The following is a 21,427-nucleotide window of genomic DNA, read 5'->3' on the forward strand; positions in this document are numbered from 1 at the left end:
GCACCATTCCAAATATTACCAGAGTTATACAATAAAGTGCACACTACCTTGACCAGAAACCTGTGGACTAACAGCAACAATCGAAGGTGATGTTCCAACTCTTGCAATGGGGATATTTGATATGGCTTTGTTAAATAAAGCAGAAGGGGGCTGCTGCTGCTGTGATGTGGACAGACGAACATGAATTTTTATTTTACCAGCAGGGCAACGAGGTGCAGGATCTGGTTTGGTATCAATTTCTTCAATTAGCTTCTTTGGTGCCTGATACTTCTTAATTCGATGTGCAACAAATGCAGTTAAGCAAAGTTCCAAATCCAGCAACAACAAGTTGAGGTAAAACAAGTCAACATGCTGTAAAGTAAGAACAAATCTTACATTTGTGTACCTTTGCAAAAATTATCTAAACATAAGGTCAAAAATATTAATTTACACAAAAAATAGCTCTGAGCACTATGGGACTTAACTTATGAGGTCATCAGTCCCCTAGAACTTAGAACTACTTAAACCTAACTAACCTAACAACATCACACAAGTCCATGCCCGAGGCAGGATTCGAATGTGCGACTGTAGCGGTCGCACGGTTCCAGACTATAGCACCTAGAACCGCTCGGCCACTCCAGCCAGCTGTTAATTTACACAATACAAGATTGGCACCTGATAGTATTTGAACTCTACCAAAAGGCAACAAGATGTATATACTGCAACATTAAGCAGCATATTTACATACAAGATGATGAAAAATCGAGAGTTAAAAAGAGGAAAAATAGTTGTACATTACTAACAAAATGTATGCCAAGCTATTGTTCATTTCTACAAAATTATATGAACCTATTCTGTAATATTCAATACATGGTAACCCTTTTATTCATTGTGAAGTTGGTTGTGAAGACTGTGGCTGTTACTCTGAATGAAAATTAACAGTAAAATTTTTAATTTACATTTGATTAAAAACAGTCTCCACCTGATGATGATGATGATGATTGTATAACCACTGAAACGTCTTTTATAGAAAATGAAAAGCTTGCCACTGATTAAGATATTTTCAGGTACACTGTAATGTGCAAGTATAGTAACACATCGTAGCATTAAGAACTAATACTTTATTCGTAAGGAGGAGAGAGGACTAAGTTGACAGGTCACTCGGGACACTGGATTAGGGGGACCCAACTACTGAGAGGACAAGGGGTGAAAAAAATGGGGGTGGGGGGGGGGTGGGAGGGGGGCTACCAGAGAGAGAGTAGGAGGTGAAAGATGGTACAGGCAGGCAGGCAGGCAGTTCAGTCCAGAGATGATGAGTAGATTGTGAGAAGTAAACATGGATTCAGAAGAAGAGAAAAGAAGGGGTAAAAAGCTGATGGGGGTTGTGGGAATCCAAAACAAAAATAAGCAAGAAGTTGTAGAGAAAATAATTACATAAGAGATAATAATAATAATAATAATATAAAACAGAGAGGGAGTGTACGTCCAACCTTTTGCTACTAAAGACGTGGTCTTTCTATTTCTCACTGGGCGCAGCTCTGATGTGTGATGTTGCACTGCTTGCCAAATGCTACTACCTGCGCTTACAGATGGCTATCCAGCCACTACGTAATACTTTTCATCTGATTTCAAAAAGATATTCAATGAAAAAATTTAATTTTGGCACTCCTTACAGTGTGATACCTTTGCTCAATAAAGGACTAAATTTCTTTTCATTATACATCCAACAATGGAAAATCCAGGATGGAATGTAACAATATCATGAAAGGATAGTCGTTACTCACTGTATCGCAGAGATGCCAAGTCGCAGACAGGCACAACAAAAAGACTGGCAGAAAATGAGCTCTCAGCCAACAAGGTCTTTGTTGGACGTAGAAACACACACACACACACACAGTCTCTGGCTGCTGAAGTTACAGATACCACACCCGTGTGCGTGCAAACCTGCGACACACACCCACGACTGCACTCTCTGGCTGCTGAGGTTACAGAAGCCAGAGACTGCGGTCGTGTGTGCATGGATATGTGTATGTGTATATGTGTGTGTGTGTGTGTGTGTGTGTGTGTGTGTTGGCCAAAAGGTTTTTCTGGCAGTCTTTTTGTTATGCCTATCTGCGACACAGCATCTACACTACATGGTGAGTAGCAACTATCCTTTTCATAATACAGGGCGAGTCAAAAGTCCTTGGACACCTTCGTAAGTTGGGAGATTAACGGGAAAATTGAAATGTGATGATGGGAACATAGGTTTGACGTGAGGCGGCAACTTCTGGAGTGAATGTCATTCATGGCCGCCATCTTGAAATCCGTCATTTTGGATTCAAGTCAAGTTTTTTTAAAATGGTAAGGGGGGTGTATGACACATCAAATAACACTCGCTTGAGCTCTGGAACTGAGTGGTGTAATTTGTTTTTGTCTATCTTGTACAGTTTAGAAGTTATTAATGTTCAAAGTTACCTTGATACCGACTCATGTCTCTGTTCCAGGTGATCTAAAATCAGTCTGACACGTGAACAGAAGATTGAAATCATCCTTATATCACAGGAACGCAGCTACCGAACAATAGCAGCCGACTACAACAGACGGCACCCAAACAGAAAACCGTTATCGCACAGCATGATGGCTCACGTGATCACCAAATTCTGGGAGACGAGCTCTGTTCACGATAGGGCACGTAGTGGGCGACCAAGGACTGCCACCAGTAAGGAAACTGCAACTGCGGTTGTTGCGTTGTTTGTGAAAAGTCCTAAACAAAGTATCCGTCATGTGGCCCTAGCATGTGGAATAAGCCAAACCTCCGTTGTCCGGATATTGCACACAAATAAGTGGCATTCTTACAAGCTGCAGATGCAATATTGACTTAATGAGGATGACCCTGATCGCCGGTTGGAGTTCGCCTGTGGGCTACTGAACAACACGAACTGGATCTTTCATTTTCCCGTGACCTGCTAGAGTTCATTTCAGCAGTTGCCACAGCGCACTAGAAAATTGTGGTACTGTGCTTGCGCAGCTATGACGACGTAGGAAGTCCATATGTTCATACGTATATAACATTAAGAGAGCTTACATTACATCTCGAATGAAACAGGACATCAGAGGACACACCAAGAACATCAGAATTTCACAAACATACTAAAGTGCATAATTCGGCTTTAAAGTGCACATTCGTTATGTCCAGATCCACAAAGAAGTAGGCCCCAACCTGATATTAAGTTTTTCAGTATGGTTTTCGGGATGCAAATTTGCTGCTTGGACTACCAGTACTATATTATTTTATGTTTGGTTTTTTATTATGGCTTAATGCCAAGCATCCCAGAGGATAAAAACATGCACTTGAAATTCAGCAAACATTTGACACTACCCAATAGCACTTCAAATAAACAGACTGCCTCTGCAGAGGAGGTTAATAAAAGCAATGTTTCTTTAGAAAATCGAGAAAAATAACTTCACTGTTATGCAAGGCAATTAATGCCTTACCGTCAAAAACCTGGAAATAAAGTAAAATATGAAAGTTGCAACTAATAACTTATTTTTGCCTTCCACAATTAAGTGAATGTATTTTAATTCACTTGATAGCTCCCAGCACAAAAATCCATTATGTTTTCATTTGACATGAGAGTTATAAACAAATAGGAAACAGCAAAATCACCAAACGTAAACACAGGTCACGTGGAGATTACCCCCTCCCCACAACTCTCACTGCTCTGTGCATGCGCGAATCTGGCACCTTGGGCGCACCAAAAATTTTTTTTCGGGTAGCACCTGGCTGCTTGTTGTCACTGCCGATATGGCTAATAGCTGCACATCAAGCAGCCAGAAGCAAGGCACTACCCATACGCAACTCAACTGTGCATGTGCATGAGCCTGCTGGCAACTGCTCAAATGAACCTGATGTAAACCTTTGTGACGTCACACTCTACGGAAACGGTTTGTTGTTATGAAATATTGTACAGTCTTTGTCCTAAAGCCTTTGACATATTTTGCTGTTGGCAGGCGCTTGTGTGTGCACTGTGTTTTGTTGTCGTAAATGGCGATTTCCTTTGCAACTTAAGTTTTGTTGTTTTTCCTCATTTATGTTTTATTGCTGCAGAATTATCCTGCAGTAGCAGGCTAAAGTAAAATTATTTGTTACAGCATTAGTTTTTACAATTCAAAACAACAAAAATTTAACTGAAAACAAAAACAATGAAAAATTCCCAGAATTCTAAAAAATTCGTGTGTTTTCCTGGATGAAAAAATTCCTGTTTTGATCCCGAAATTCCCGTTGCCCCGGGGTGTATACGCCCTTTGTGTGACGAATGGGGTGATTCTGAATTTTTTGAGAGTAGGAATTTTATTGGGAGGGAGGGAGGGAGGGGGAGAGGGAGAGAGGGAGAGAGAGAGAGAGAGAGAGATGCTATACAAATTTTTGGTTGTAATTTTTTCTGTTTTATTTCAATGAAATTGCATTGCATATTTTACCAATAAAGTGAATATTCTTTTTTGCAACAGTAGAAAAAGTTTCTCAATTGTCAATTGTTGCACTTCGTATTCCCAATTCAGTTTACAGGCTGAAGCATATTTTTTTTAGAACATTTGATATTTTTTCCAGGTGCAACTGTAGATACACAGGCAAACTGATCAATGGGAATACTTGTTGACCATAGTTTGACTTTCTTTTCAGAAGCTACTTGTCCTTTCTGGTACCAAGTTGTATGACTAGTTACGTTTAATGACAAGGTGTGTGGTTTGAGAATGGACATGTCAGCCCAAAACCATTAACCGCTGCAGCCAAAATTGTATATTGAAGTAATTAAGACTGACAAAATAAACTTATCAAATTTCCTCACTACTGAACAGTTGTGGAACTACCATCCTGAAGCATCATGCCTCGAGCCAGCAACCATTTTCTGAGTGCCAGAGAAGATGCGACCAGGTGACATTAGCAGAAAATTTGTGACACCGGGGGTCTAATGTACAACAATACAGGAGAAAGAGAGCAGCAGCAGGGAATGAATAACTACATTAAAAATACAGTTCAGTACTGAGAGAGAAAACAGCAGTAGATAGAAGTTGAAAGGATCAATTTCAGACAACCCTCTAACACCCATAGATAGAGAGACAAATAGACATATGTAATGGAACATCCAAATACTCTAAAATAATGATCACAGGAGGAATGTGATGGATGTTTTTGGTCCAAAACAAAAGAACTGGAAAACTAGTAACAATGATTTGAGAATTAAAAATTGCACATTAGAAAAAGCTGAAAAATAGGCAGAGAATAAACCAATACGGATACTACAAGAATTTGTACATGAAATTGAATGCAGTTCCTATGTAGATAGTGAAAGGTTTAAGTACAGATATTGCTTCGAGCACAAAAGAGCTCTGCTGATAAATGAACAACATACGATTATGGTAAATCAGAAAAGTGGGGCACTGCAGTAAATCATTTAACATTGGAATCAAAAAGAACAATGAACTGAAAGGTAAGAATTATAGCTAATAAGAAAATATGGTTGCTGTGGAAATTTGAAAATAATAGATAATTTGGTATCTATATAAACGATTCGGGTGACAATCTGAGCAGCCGTCTTCTGTTGTTTGCAGATGATGCTGTCGTTTATCGACTAATAAAGTCATCAGAAGATCAAAACAAACTGCAAAACGATTTAGAAGAAATATCGGAATGGTGCGAAAAGTGGCAGTTGACCCTAAATAACGAAAAGTGTGAGGTCGTCCACATGAGTGCTAAAAGGAATTTGTTAAACTTCGGTTAAATGATAAATCAGTCAAATCTAAAGGCTGTAAATTCAACTAAATACCTAGAAATTACAATTATGAACAACTTAAATTGGAAGGAACACATAGAAAATGTTGTGGTGAAGACTAACCAAAGACTGGTTTTACTGGCAGGACACTTAGAAAATGTTACAGCTCTACTAAGGAGACTGCCTACCCCACACTTGCCTGTCCTCTTTTAAAATACTGCTGCGCAGTGTGGGATCCTTACCAGATAGGATTGATGGAGCACATCGAAAAAGTTCAAGGAAGGGCAGCACATTTTATATTATCGCAAAATATGGGAGAGAGAGTGTCACTGAAATGATACAGGATTTGAGCTGGACATTATTAACACAAAGACGTTTTTCATTGCAATGGAATCTTCTCACGAAATTCCAATCACCAACTTTCTGCTCCAAATGCGAAAATATTTTGTTGACACTGACCTACATAGGGAGAAATGATCACTGTCATAAAATAAGGGAAATCAGAGCTTGTACGGAAAGATATAGGTGTTCGTTCTTTCCGCGTGCTGTATAAGATTGTAATAATAGAGAATTGTGCAGGTGGTTCAATGAATCCTCTGCCAGGCACTTAAATGTGATTTGCAGAGTATCCCTGTAGATGGAGAATACTGCACGTATCGGGGCCATAGATTGAAGGAAGACAAGATATGGAAACAAAGTTGCAGGCCTGATGAAGAGATGAGAGGGGCAATTGAAGGGAAAGGCAAGGAGGCGGGGCACTAGGTTCTCATGCATACATTTCAAGGTGTAACTCCCTGTACACAAATTCAGAGGAAATTATTAAGAGGCCTCCCATGAATGAAAAAATTGCTGTTTGCAATGTTGTGTTAACGTTGTGTTAACTATGGTGTCTAACTCCACATGAAAATGGTTCTAGTTTATCTAACAATCAACATTTGGGTTAATCATTTAGGTTGGGTAAGTTTAACTGCATATGTAATCTTAAGTTACAAATCTCAATTTTACCTTAAATGGATCATAGTCCAGAGCACTATAAACTAAAGATGCAGTTGTATATGTGAGGCCTTCCATCTGAAAAGGTGATATTGTAGGTCTCGCTTCAAACAGGTTTGGATGATTGCACACTTTGCGCAATTGCATCAGCACATTGATCACACTCAGGAGATTTCCACTTGCAAGTGTTTCCCTGGTTCTAAAAACGATCAAAGACATACATATAACAACATGACAAAAATTATAAATTTATTTATATATAACACTCTCTCTTATCCAAAAAGTATTTTTTATAAATTTTGAATGTGATTTAAAAAAATTATAGGGTTACTTCTTGCATAGTGCAATTCCAGTTCTTTATCTAAGTCACCAAATCACTACAGTCATAAGCTATGGAAAAGTAGGCATCTAAAAATCAGAAGGAAATGATCCCATGTGAAGGGACACTGTAATTGAAGAAAAGCATCGAAAGCTAGAGAAGTAGCCAAAGATACAAGCAAGTAAGAAATATAAAGTAGATGGAATTAGCAAAAAAGTGAAATAGTCTGTCACAAGATAAATGGGAGAAGAGTACAGTGATGGGCACTTTAACAGTAAACTTTTTTTTTTATTTTGAGGGAACACAACAAAAAATATAGGTGAAAAAATGATACTAGGCATTGTAAACACAATAAACATTAATTAGAATAATATTGTCTATAAACTCTTAACAATTTATAATGAATGAGACTACAAAACTTTTTTTTTTTTAAGATAACATTCCCATTTCTTGTTCCTATTTCTTCATTTTCACTTACATACATCACCACAGTTTGTAATACAATCAAGTACCTAGAACTCTTCTGAACACTCGCAACATGTTTCACGATAGTGTCAGGTTGCTGCACTTTCTTCCTAATTTATACAGCAACACACTATCACAATACTCCTTACAATGCATTTATTTTTTCTTGAGCACCTTGTAATTAGATAGAACATACTTTACAATTGGTACCACTGACATAAACAACTAAAATTACTATATCTGTTAAATGAGAAAAGTATGCCCATTGCAGATCAGCTTTAAATATCAATATGAATGGGGAAGAGCAACACACCGTTGTCTTAAGTGGGTTATTAGCAGCTGAGCTTTGTAACAAAGTCTTGTCACTTGCTGGCAGTAACACAATACCAAGATGTCTCTGCTGATCTACTGCAGAAGCGGGACAGTGGCTAGTCAAATATTTAAAAAGGAAAGTCACCAAACAGCTGCACGATTTGAAACGCATTTTTTTTTTCACACTGCTTGTTGTCAAGTCTTAAAAGGAAGCACTAGAAATACGACTTCACAGCATCCAGAAACCGATGGCTCCAGTAAATCAATATCGGTACGTCTGAATGTCTATACGAGGTCTGGCAAAAAAAATTTTGGAATTTCGCCTGTAAAATTTTTCTACACTTATCTTTTACTTGCTGTGTATGGTCTCCTTCGAAATACTCTCCTCCACAGTTGCTACACTGCTCCAACACTGTTTTTTTCCACTTCCAGAAGCAGTCTTGGTACACCTTTTGCTCAACGGCACTAAGTGCCGTCTGCGAATTTTCTTTTATATCGTCTATTGTTGCAAATCTTTCACCCGCCAGGTTAGCACAGCTTCCTGGACTCGGTTAGGTGCGCCAGCCCTGGATCGAATCCGCCCGGCTGATTAACAACAAGGGCCAGTGTGCCGGCCAGCCTGGATGTGGTTTTTAGGCGGTTTTCCACATCTCCCTAGGTGAATACCGGGCTAGTCCCCATGTGCCACCTCAGTTCCACGGCTCGCAGACATCTGAACACTTTCGCACTATTCTATGGATTACACTAGTCGCAGACAGTTGGGGTACACTAATTTCTTCCCGGGGGGTACAGGGTGGCAGTAGGAAGGGCATCCGGCCACTAACATTGCGATATCCGATTAACCATGCCAACCCTGCGTATCCATGGGAAAAATGACACAAGCAAAAGAAAGAGAGATTGTTGCAAATCTTCGTCCTTTCAATGTCTCAACATCATAACCATAGACCCAGATCTCATCACCAGTTATAATTGTCTTGAGGAACATTTCATTCTCATTTGCACAATCCAAAAGTAGATTGCAAGGCAAAGGTCTTTCTCGTATTGACTCATGAGCCATGGGACCATCTTGGTGTTGACAAGATGCATTCCAAGATGTTGTACCAGGATTTCATAAACCAACTGAAATGTTACATTCTTCTGCAATATCTCGGATAGGCAGCCTTCCATTGGCACGCACAATTTCGTTGCCGTTCCTGACACGAGCTTCGTTGACGGGTGTCCTGAATGAGGGTCATCTTTTACTTCCATTAGGCCATTTTCAAACCATGTGAATCATTCGTAGCATTGAGAGTATGGCTTAAGTACTCATCACTGTATGCTTCCTGAATCACTTGGTGTGTCCCTGTAAAGGTTTTCTTGAGTTTTGCACAAAATTTAATGCAGACGCGTTTCTCCTCTGACTCTGCCATCTCGAAATTCGCAAACTGTGCAACACAATGTTCTACTCAACACAGCACTAAACAATAACTAACAGATGTACAACAATGACACTTCCAGCAATTACACATTAAATACAGGGATGTGCAGGGATGGCAACTGCATTTCACTCCAACGCACCATCGGCACGAAATAACGAGTGTTCCACAATTTTTGGAACAGTACTTGTACATGAAGTGCATATGGTTCCTGAGAATAGCATACTGAATGGTTGAAACTACCTGTCAAAATAAAAACAAATCGCATGGCTGTTTGGCAATTTTTCTTGTTAAGAACCAAGATGTGGTTTCATATCAACAGTCATTTATCTTCACATAGATATTTACGTACTATCCTGGATTTTTCACTGCCAGATAGCCTACTTTTTATTTACAAACATATCCTTTGTTCTATGCAATGCTGTTTTTTTTCTTCTAAGAATGTAAGTCCTTGCTTCAGAAAAAATGCACAGTTACAGAAATGACATCCTACTATGCTTCAGCAACATAATGCATGGCATCTATCATTCATACACATAGATTTTTTTTAGGTTTTTCTATTAATTATAGCTTATGAATTATCATTTTCTTTCACCTCCATCAACCATAAATTTAAGGCAAGAAGTTTGTTAAACAGTAAGATTTACTCAACATCTTTAATTAGTAGCTACAAATGACAAAGTATTTGAAACAGCCTTACACAATATCAAATCAGCAATTTCAACATTCAACTGGCTGTTCCAAATGAATTTCATAATATGTAACATATATTCTATAATACATAATATAATGAATCACTGGGGACTGAAATTTTTTTTCTTTACATGGTGGTCCGTGGTTCGCCTTTAATAGACATTTAGCTAACTAAATGACCCATAACCAGAATTTTGAGGTTCTTAACCTGCATAAGATGCATATGACTTCATGATTTGGCCCTAATAAATCCCAAAACATATGGTGCCAAAAACTTTTTATTGATTAAAAAGGCATTTATTTTAAATGCTACACATAATATCACCTATTGGTGTCTTGATGTAAAGGCAGTATCCAAAATGATCACAAAATTGTTTCATTCAAAAGATGTTTTAGTCGACGAATGTGACATGTGTCGGCAATGGTCTGTATGTCCATGTGTAAAACTTAAGCCTCTAGAAACAAGGGCTTGTCACATCAGTAAAACCAATCTCTTAAAATAACAGACCATGTTAATAGCTACATGCCGACTGAGGAAGAGTAGAAAGCATAGATACCAGGAAAACAAATCCTGAGGCAAACACGCCGATAAACAAGTACGCTTGGTGGTCTGAAGAACCAATAAGCTTGTTGGCTGTTTAGACTGCCAAGCTTTTCTCACTGACTGCTAATGTGAAGCCTGTCATCTTTCTGAGGAAGACAGATTTAAATCTGTTAAAACCATGGTAAAGGTTATTTGAAAACCACAATTTATTGCAACTGGTTGATTGTCTATTACACCTGCTATGGTACATAACTTAAAAGACTATTACTTTTGCTAAAGATGTACGAGGTAAATGAGTCATTTCCCAACACACTACTGCCATAAATTGTACCTTAATACACGCAGTTTTGAGGGTTCTTTCATTTCTCATTCACCTTAAAAATAGCAAAAATTTATAGCCTATACGGTGAAATAAACTGAAAACTGTGACTTTGCACACCCTTCACTACTATGCACTAATTTTATTTCCAGTAGTTCTGCTCAGAGTCTGTTGACAGAAATCAGTATGTATCGTGCCTCTACTGACTGCAGCCAACATGTGCTACACCATTTGCAATGTGCGGCACCACAATTAACAGGACATGTTTAGTGAACAGTTAGTTGTGTGATGGGTTGTTCATCCTTTTTACATTCCTCAATGGTGCTTTTTTGCATTGTGTTGGCAGACAGATTGTTATTAATGTAACAGATTGCTGGGACAGAGAAACACGGAAATCAAGCAGGCTTAACTTTATTTCATATTCACTGGTATAAATAGGTACCACATGTGAAGGAAAACTTGTGTGTATATACATGCTCTTATGAAACCTGCCGTGTCTACACTACCACAAGTGATGGCTTCGAATTGCAAACAGCATGCATTTGCAATACTGCTCCGTTTCGACTGCTCAGCACAATGAACAAAGGAAAGTTTACAAGCAATACACTGTAGGTCACTGTGCTCGTGTCACCAGAGTATGCTGCATTGCTATTGGCAACAGAAGGGAAACACACACCCCTCCATGTTATATTTTGATACCTTTCAGTGTTATTCACAATTTTCAGTTTAATTCATTAAGTTCAAAAACTTTTGTCTGTTATTGGTTGAGCACACATGAAAGATCTCTCAAAAACACCTGTTTTGGTGTATAATCTGTGGTCGTAGCATGTCAGAAAATAGCTTGATTACCTTGTACCTAGACACCAATTTCAAATTTTTGACGAGGTTTTCCTTTCTATTAGACATCTGCGAGGTTTTAAGAACTGATGAAACTCATGTACGCAAATTATTGTATAAACATTGTACATTTAATTTCCTTCACTTATACAGATTTTATATAATCTATTGGAGAGGATTATGCCAATTACACATGTGTTTGCTCATATTTTTGGGGTTTTAATGTTTTCCTCGGTTCTGCATTTTCCTCGATTTTGTGTTTGCATTGGATCACACTAAAATGTAAAATAGAGGCTTCACCATACTGACATGTAAATGCGCCCACCCTTAAATATTATCCTTTATCTCTAGAAAGGAAAGTGAGGGGGGGAAGAAGAACTGAAAACTGTAGCTAGCTTTTTCTCACCAGTTTAACCTAGTAACAAGAACTGTCTCTCTAGATGGTTAATATTTGCTAGAAACAAATCGTCTGCAATGAATGAGGAAAAAAATTTTCTACCAGTTGCACCAAAACTTCATTTAATTGTATCCTCCTTATCTTGTCTCCTCTTCCCTACATCTATCCAGCTCTGCTTGGTTCTTAATAAAAGCATCACCGAGTCACTTACATTTACCACAAGTACAAAAAAGCATGACGCCCTGAAATGTTACACTTTCTGGAATATTCTTCTTGGATTACAGCATTCCAGGCAGCAATAAACATGTACATAGCCCGTAATTCAGTTTCACTGGGTCCTTTCTTTCTAGGAATGAAACTGACCTCTGCACAACAGACAACCTGTATTTAGCTTTCACAAGGTGAATTATACCCAGGTTTAGAGGCTACAGGCAACTTGTACAGTCAGTAGGAAGCAACACATCAATGTTCCTGACTTCCTGCTGCATTCATCTTGGCATCTAACTTCCTAAAAAACTTCGTACAAATTTCAGCAGTCATCCACTTGGGAGTTTAAAATTTTAAAACTACTGATGGCAGCAATTTTTCACCTCTGTCACTATTAACATACAACAGTGCTGCTTTTTATTTTTGCCTCTCTGACATTTTTCCCTGAACAGAATAGGCCTACATTTTTGAGAGAAATAAATTATAGAAGCTGCAGTTCTATATGCATTGAACATGTTTCTTGGCTCCCATTTGTTATCAGCCATGGAAAAATATCCATTTTCCAAATGTTGGTATTACAGGTTCAGCCCCACACCCTGTAGACAATCCTGCAAGGTATTTGATGCACTGAAATCAAACCTTGAGCTTCGGGCAGTGCACTGAAACTTCTCTATTACGAAATTTCCATCTATTAGAATGTTTCCACTTCTCAGTTCATGAAGCCATTTTATTAGTAACAGGATGGTTTCTAACACATCAAACGGCTCCACACCTCCAGTTTAGCTGCACACTTTATCATGAGTGACGTCATTTCTGAGCAACAAACTGTATGATTACCTGAGGTAACTGTGTATTTCAGATACGCAGTCCGCCTGCACCAGAGACTAGTATTTAGTGACAATGTACCCCACAGTTCCCTCTGGTAACTGAACAGTTTCTATAATCACCTGTCACCTGAAACTCAACCTGTTGCCACTGTTATCTCCATGGAAAAAATTATGTGTTTTCGGATTTTACTGAAGACTTCTGCAATCTTCCTGAACACTGGGATATAGAACATATTTCATATTCCAATGGTGTAAGAGAAATATATACGTATGCAAGTTTTAATAAAAAGCCTGAAACCTTCCATGGCCCAAGTGACTCCTGAAGCTGTAGTAAAGAAATTAAACAGCTTCCAGTCTGCTTTTTGATATGAATTAAGAAAGCAGTACAGTGCTACTACCCAACCAATTGTAATTCTTCTTCTGTTCCAGTGATGAAGCACAAATGTCCTCCCTTTCTAATGTTGAAGGGGCATTAGTTACAGCAAACGAATGTCTGCTCTCTCTCTCTCTCTCTCTCTCTCTCTCTTTTTTTTGCCATGTAGGAGAATTTAACTTTCTAATTGTATTCAACGTGAAAAATAATTGTCAGCTTTTGCTGAATCATAAGATTTCTTCTTTAGCAGGCTTTAACTACACGAAACTATCACAGTGTAGAATTCACCACTTTGATAAACAAAACAATGTGACCTATGTGTGTCATTGGACGTAATGCCTACATTTTCTGGAATGTCATATGATGTGATCAACATTTGGAAATTGGCACCTGTTTAAAATTACTGGCTAAAAACTATGGACTACCTATTGGCAATGGGAATTGGTTGTGAATTACTGACTTTTCTCTATCAGCAGTAATGCAACTCATTCAAAAATATTTGTCATAATTGGGGTTCAGTTTGCAAACTGTTCAATATTTATTCCTTCAAACTGCACCGTTTCTTAAAATTGAATTTCAGTCACATTTTTCTTATGGCAATTTCACTGAGACCAACAGAAATATTATTCAACACCAGGAATTCCTCAAATGCAGGTGTGTTGCAACAGGGTATTACTGTATATGAAGAAGCAATACCATGCTGACTAAAATGCAAATGTTTTTGTTGATGAGCATGAAATACATTGAAAAGATCTATTTCTCTTTGAACTTCCTGGCAGATTAAAACTGTGTGGTACGCCAGGACTCGAACACAGAACCCTTGCCTTTGTAATCTGCCAGAAATTTTTTAGTCAGCAAACACTCCACTGCAGAATAAAAATTAATTCCCCACAGTATCTGCTCTTCCAGGAGTGATAGTCATGCTAGGTATGCAGGAGAACTTCTGTGAAGTTTCGACGGTAGGAAAGACATAATGCTGAAAGTAAAGCTGTGAGAGCACATTGTCAGTCATATCTGGAAGCTCAGTCAGTAGAGCACAGTAATGGTTCCATGTTAGATTCCTGATTCAGCACATAGTTTTAATCTGCCACGAACATTCAAATGAGCGCACACTTCACTGTAGAGTGAAAATACATTCTGGTCTATTTCTCCGATCGGCATCAATTCGGTCTCCTGATGCTACAGATACATTCTTCTCAACACTGATCTATAACTGTGTGCACCACTGACATCAATCAAGCCATGATGACATAAATGTACTGTTCCTGCAGTGCATAATGGATTAAATTCTGAAGTGAACCACGATCTATGATCAGGAAAGAGTACCAAAAATGTTCACAGACTGATACAAACTGCCTATCGTGGGAAATAATTTCCACACAAAACTGTCCATGAGGTGGAAAACATGTATTCTGAGAGCAGACGAAATGGTTTATGGGAAATGGTAGAGTCCACCAAGGATATGGTGCCTGAAGTGCAGTGACACATTTTCGTTCAAAGCGTTGGGCGAATTCATTCATTCGTTGAGAAGGGGAAGCCAACACTGTCATCCATCTTTTGGCTCGTCAGTGATGACAGAATCAAGGCGCATGCCCTACAATCTTTCTCAAACAATTTTACAGACAATATACAGGGTGTTACAAAAAGGTACGGCCAAACTTTCAGGAAACATTCCTCACACACAAATAAAGAAAAGATGTTATGTGGACATGTGTCCGGAAACGCTTAATTTCCATGTTAGAGCTCATTTTAGTTTCGTCAGTATGTACTGTACTTCCTTGATTCACCGCCAGTTGGCCCAATTGAAGGAAGGTAATGTTGACTTCAGTGCTTGTATTGACATGTGACTCATTGCTCTACAGTACTAGCATCAAGCACATCAGTACGTAGCATCAACAGGTTAGTGTTCATCACGAACGTGGTTTTGCAGTCAGTGCAAAGTTTACAGATGCGAAGTTGGCAGATGCCCATTTTATGTATGGATTAGCACGGGGCAATAGCCGTGGCACGGTACGTTTGTATCGAGACAGATTTCCAGAACGAAGGTGTCCCCGACAGGAAGACGTTCGAAGCAATTGATCAGCGTCTTAGGGAGCATGGAACATTCCAGCCTATGACTCACAACTGGGGAAGACCTAGAACGACGAGGACACCTGCAATGGACGAGGCAATTCTCGTGCAGTTGACGATAACCCTAATGTCAGCGTCAGAGAAGCTGCTGCTGTACAAGGTAATGTTAACCACGTCACTCAATGGAGAGTGCTATGGGAGAAACAGTTGTTTCCGTAGCATGTACAGCGTGTGCAGGCACTATCAGCAGCTGATTGGCCTCCACGGGTACACTTCTGCGAATGGTTCATCCAACAATGTGTCAATCCTCATTTCAGTGCAAATGTTCTCTTTACGGATGAGGCTTCATTCCAACGTGATCAAATTGTAAATTTTCACAATCAACATGTGTGGGCTGACGAGAATCCACACGCAATTGTGCAATCACGTCATCAACATAGATTTTCTGTGACCGTTTGGGCAGGCATTGTTGGTGATGTCTTGATTGGGCCCCATGTTCTTCCACCTACGCTCAATGGAGCACGTTATCATGATTTCATACGGGATACTCAACCTGTGCTGCTAGAACATGTACCTTTACAAGTACGACACAACATGTGGTTCATGCACGATGGAGCTCCTGCACATTTCAGTCGAAGTGTTCGTACGCTTCTCAACAACAGATTCGGTGACCGATGGATTGGTAGAGGCGGACCAATTCCATGGCCTCCACACTCTCCTGACCTCAACCCTCTTGACTTTCATTTGTGGGGGCATTTGAAAGCTCTTGTCTACACAACCCCGGTCCCAAATGTAGAAACTCTTCGTGCTCGTATTGTGGACGGCTGTGATACAATACGCCATTCTCCAGGGCTGCATCAGCGCATCAGGGATCCCATGCGACAGAGGGTGGATGCATGTATCCTCGCTAACGGAGGACATTTTGAACATTTCCTGTAACAAAGTGTTTGAAGTCACGCTGGTACGTTCTGTTGCTGTGTGTTTCCATTCCATGATTAAAGTGATTTGAAGAGAAGTAATAAAATGAGCTCTAACATGGAAAGTAAGCGTTTCCGGACACATGTCCACATAACATATTTTCTTTCTTTGTGTGTGAGGAATGTTTCCTGAAAGTTTGGCCGTACCTTTTTGTAACACTCTGTATAGTAAAAAAAGTCATTTTTGCTTTTAGCTTTACACCCCAGGTTATGATGTGCCCACCATTTCATTAATGGGCATAGTTATTGTGACATTTACATGAAAGTACAACACTGCGCGAAATTCAAAGAAGTTTGCAATGAAAAATAGGGGACACTATGATTGTGTGTTTGATGCATATTAGGTAATATGTTGCTGCATATGAAATTTAGCTAACATATTGAATTTTTCTTTAGACTTGGGTGGAGGTCTTTACCTGTTACCAATCTCATGAAAATTAATCTGACATAGCACACTCATTTAGGATCATGTCGCATGGGCAATAAAGCCAGAGTGAAATATCCACAACATTCCTTGTATTTCATAAATGGTTTGAGGTATCAAAATGAGATTTCAGCAAATGATAGATGCAAAGAGGGGAGTATTTTGCCATATGATTATTATGCAAAACTTCATTATCCACCACGATATTCCACGAACTACTGACTTTTTCAATGAAAGGCTGTAACTTTTAAACACCATCGATACATGGTGAAATGAGAAATTGTATGGGTTTTGGAACAACATAGTTGAAGACATTACACATATATTTTTTAACAAGGATGTGCTTTTTCATAAGCTACTGACCTAAATTTTCCTCAATTCAACACTTAATAAATCATTGTTTCAGAATTCTCTCGCAACTGCATCTGCACAACATGTTAGTGAGGTGATACTGTGTAAACTCTGCTGTGTTTTGGCAAAAGCAGCAAATTTTAACATGGAAACAACAGAAATGTGTACTTTTTACTCAAAATTGTGACACTACTCTGAAAATTACAAATGGTTAACAAACCAAGCAAAAAGGTGACAATAAACTGCCACATTTTCAGGGGGAATTATTTTTAGATGATAACCAAAGCAAGGGTGGCAGTAGACCTTTTTGAATGGTCACCATATAGATTTGGGTGTGGAGGCAGTCCATCTAACATTTACAAAAAATGCGAGTGTAGGCTTCAGTTTAAAACGGCACTTCCCCTCCAGCACTCGGCATTTCCCCTACAGCACCTGGCCGCAACCCCCACCACCACCACACTCCCCATTAGTGCCCTACCTTCTATGAATCTACCAGCCACAGTATTCTGCGTGGACTCTATAACTGGCAAGAAAGGTAAACAAAGTTTATAATGAAAAGGATGAATTGCTACTCTTCATATAAAAGAGATGTAGAATTGCAGACAGGCACAACAAAAAGTATGCTATACTTGTAAGCTTTTGACCAAAAGGCCTTATTCTGAATTAGAAAACACGCACACATACACACACCTATTGGGTCTCACCTTAACATTATTCTGTATGTGACATATTTACATGCCTTATTTTATTAGAATAAACTGAAATGACAGACATCTTAAGTTTTGAAGTGTAACTTTGGTTAATTATATTCTTGTTGGGCCACAGCCAGATCATTCTGTCATCTTGACGCAATGTCAGCAGTCCATCTGGCTGCCATCTTCACGTGAGAACACTGTTAGTTAAATCTCACAAGAATTGCCTCCTGTCATGGTACATCATATTATAAATAGACATACATGCTATCTTTCAAGTAAAAAGTGGAACACTGTTTCATCTAAATTAAAAAACAAGTCTCAACAGTGATTCATCATTTCTGTCAGCTTTCACCATTGGAGTGCCACACCTTCTCTTTATGTTAGAGGGCACCAGAGACTATTTCACTCAGAGGCACATTGGTTCTCTGTAGTGTATCAAACAGCAACTGCCCAACAAAGAAATCAGTATTGGTGTGATCACCTGGAGATGGCCATAAAGACCTTTAATATCTAGGTGAATACTGCCTTTTATGTATGTTCTGATTGTACACTTAATACGTAAAGATGTACTTTTCAGAAACAAGTAAAAACTTTGAATAGCAGAACGTTGCACCAATAGCACCAAACATTCATCTTTCTTAACAATGACAGAAATTCCTGAATGGAATAATATATAAACTAGGAAAAGATGAGGCCACAGATACATGGATTTTGGAATATTTGTGGCCGTGTGTGTGTGTGGAAGTGTGTACTTTTGCTACAGAAAGCATGAGCTCGAAAGTTTGTGTAATACTATTTCTGTTGCATGTTTCTATGCACCATACATCAGTCAGCTAAAGGTGAGTCTTTGCCTTTCCTATTTTACCTTTCTTATTTGTGTGAACTAACACATTTTACTTATATAAGACTTACTTTGCTCTAGACATAAAATCATCATACAAGAAGCGCTGTCTTTTGGAGAGCCGGCACATAACTACATGCTCATACTTCTTTGGTAACTGCTTCTCCACTTCAATCTTTAAACGCCTCAACAAAAATGGCCTCAGCACCTACAGAAAAGAAAAAAGGACATGTTATGCAAGTTATAAAATTTACACATCTGTAAAGCCTATTTAGGTGTGAATCTTTTTAAATACTGAGCAAAGTTATAACGCATTTCCCCTTTTCTTATGAAGTTATAAATTTCCCATCATATTAGCTGATAGCAAAAAAATTATACACACAACCAGAAAACTTACCTTATGTAATCGCTTGATGATACTTTCATTATACTCTGAATTGCCTTCTATCATTCCTGTTACAGGGTTAGAGAACCATTCCTTAAATTCCCGATGTGACTGGAAAACATTTGGCATTAAAAAGTGCATAAGAGACCAAAGCTCCATCAAATTATTCTGCAGTGGGGTTCCAGTCAAGAGAAGGCGCCTATAAAATAATATTTTGTTGAACAATAACAAAAGGGTGAAATACATAATATATAAGGAATTAATTTCAAATTATTACAGCAAACTGAATGTGTAATATTAAGATAGTTAACTAACCACAGTAGTGATAGAAGATACAGTCATATATGTATTAGTCTATATACATGGCGCCACCATACCCGCAGTTATGTGGTGCCAACTTAAGTGTAAGGCAAAGCAGACACACTGACCACGTTTCATTTGAATTAACCTGATTCTAAATGAGGATGTGTGTGAGGGGCATAAATTTATCATCAAAAATTCAGCTGAATCCCGGTTGGTTGGAAATATTATCAGATGCACCTGAGGAATGAACACAATGAAGACAGGATTGTTATTTATTTCCTGTCTATCTTGAAAAGGAGTATACGGTGACCTTAAAGCTTCTGTATCAATGTTTCCTCTTGAAAACAAGGAAATTTTTCAATAATTTTGGATATTTTCCACTAGCTGTATTAATATAGTTTGTCTATATGTTCCTATTTAGTAGAAAACACAATTCTAATGCATTTTGAAGGCAAAACTTCTGTCTAGAAAAATTGATGGACACACACTGTGATAAAACCAATTTCCCAATTTGACTGCATTACATCAAAAATGTATTAGAGTTAAGACCAGAATTGCCAGTTGTTGAAGCAGTGTACTCAGTCACTTCTTTTAACATCCTTTTCCTTTCAAGTACATAGTATGTCCCTTTGAACACTGGTTAAAAGAACTTTTATCTTAACTCCTCTGCTTTACCACAATTGTTCTCTTGTCCCATTCTGATTTACACTTTAGTAAGAGTGGTTGGGGTAGGGAAATGACATCCAATAGATGCAAAAGGTATAGAATAACAGATACTGGAGCTTCTTCCCTGTTAATTACTGCTTATTATGATATACACATATATTGTAATATAGCTTGAACTAACATCTATTTATGTTACCTACTCACTACTTACTCCAGAAACAAAACACCGTCGGAAATGGACAGTGTCACATCATGAACACCTTGATCAAATGATACCAAATGGATACTTCACTATTTCCACACATGTGGGATATGTTAATTAAAATATTATACTTAAACACAAATATTTTCAGTGCGGGAAGTCATTCCTACAGATGAAGGACAACGTGTATAGATGATAGCTGTTGGTCTGTGGCTAACATTACTGAAGCTTTTCAGTAGAGATCACAACACAGCACGTCCAGAGGAAATGTGCATGCAGCTCATGGGTACGTGACACAAATTCTGCCACAGAATTCAAATTTACGTAATAAATGCTATTCCGTAGTGAACTGTATCCGGCTGAACTATTTGGCACAGATAGTTTAAAACAGTAATAGTTTCTGCATATAAGTATAAAAAAGTAATCAATTTTCAGTTGCTGTTATTCCACAACAACTGGCAAAGCCCTTTTTGGAAAGAGACTGTGTGTAAGAGCAGACTGCAAAATAGAGAGTGCACCTATGCACGAATACAACAACTTATCAGAGAGCTCTGATTCCACATCAAACAGCATGCAGCTGAACAGTCCTAAAACATGTGCCACAAATAACAACACAGGAATCAGCCATGTGACCTATCATCTTACGACAAAGCAATGTACGATTGTCTGCAAGTTAAAGACTGTGTGTGAAACTGTGCAAAACTTTAGCACTACAGTTTTAGATGTGGGCTGTTTTGAACTATGGCTGCATAAGACCCTAGTACAAGTCAGACCAGGACTGTCATTTTCATCCCTACCAACCTCCGCAAGCAATGTGTTACCAAATGCTTAATGCAATTAATTTTGCGTTATGGGTAGCTCGTTATTTCATTTTCCTATTTTGAAATGAGTAAAGACATTGATTTAGTCTATCACATGATTCAAGCACAACTCTCACGACACCAGGAGGAATCGGGGATCCAAATGACGATACGTCACTACTTCTTTCACAGAATACAATGGGCTACCTGCCCTACGAGGAGGAGATGGGGCTTGTTGCCCCCCCCCCCCCCACCTCACATGGTCTAAGGTCTCACTGAT

General features: G+C 38.7%; 1 protein-coding gene across 3 annotated transcripts in view; it reads right to left on the reverse strand.

Moving 5' to 3' along the window:
* LOC126259706 (helicase domino) overlaps positions 1-21,427 on the reverse strand; it is a 444,931-nt gene that overhangs the window by 283,022 nt on the left and 140,482 nt on the right. For all 3 annotated transcript variants that reach the window (XM_049956690.1, XM_049956698.1, XM_049956682.1), the window contains exons 16-19: positions 19,189-19,375; positions 18,863-18,999; positions 6,738-6,924; positions 48-351 (exon numbers count right to left, since the gene is read on the reverse strand). In XM_049956690.1, the coding sequence (XP_049812647.1) occupies positions 48-351; positions 6,738-6,924; positions 18,863-18,999; positions 19,189-19,375 (815 nt within the window). The remainder of the gene's footprint in view (positions 1-47; positions 352-6,737; positions 6,925-18,862; positions 19,000-19,188; positions 19,376-21,427) is intronic.

This window comes from Schistocerca nitens, chromosome 1 (genome assembly GCF_023898315.1).
Source record: "Schistocerca nitens isolate TAMUIC-IGC-003100 chromosome 1, iqSchNite1.1, whole genome shotgun sequence".
Taxonomy (NCBI): domain Eukaryota; kingdom Metazoa; phylum Arthropoda; class Insecta; order Orthoptera; family Acrididae; genus Schistocerca; species Schistocerca nitens.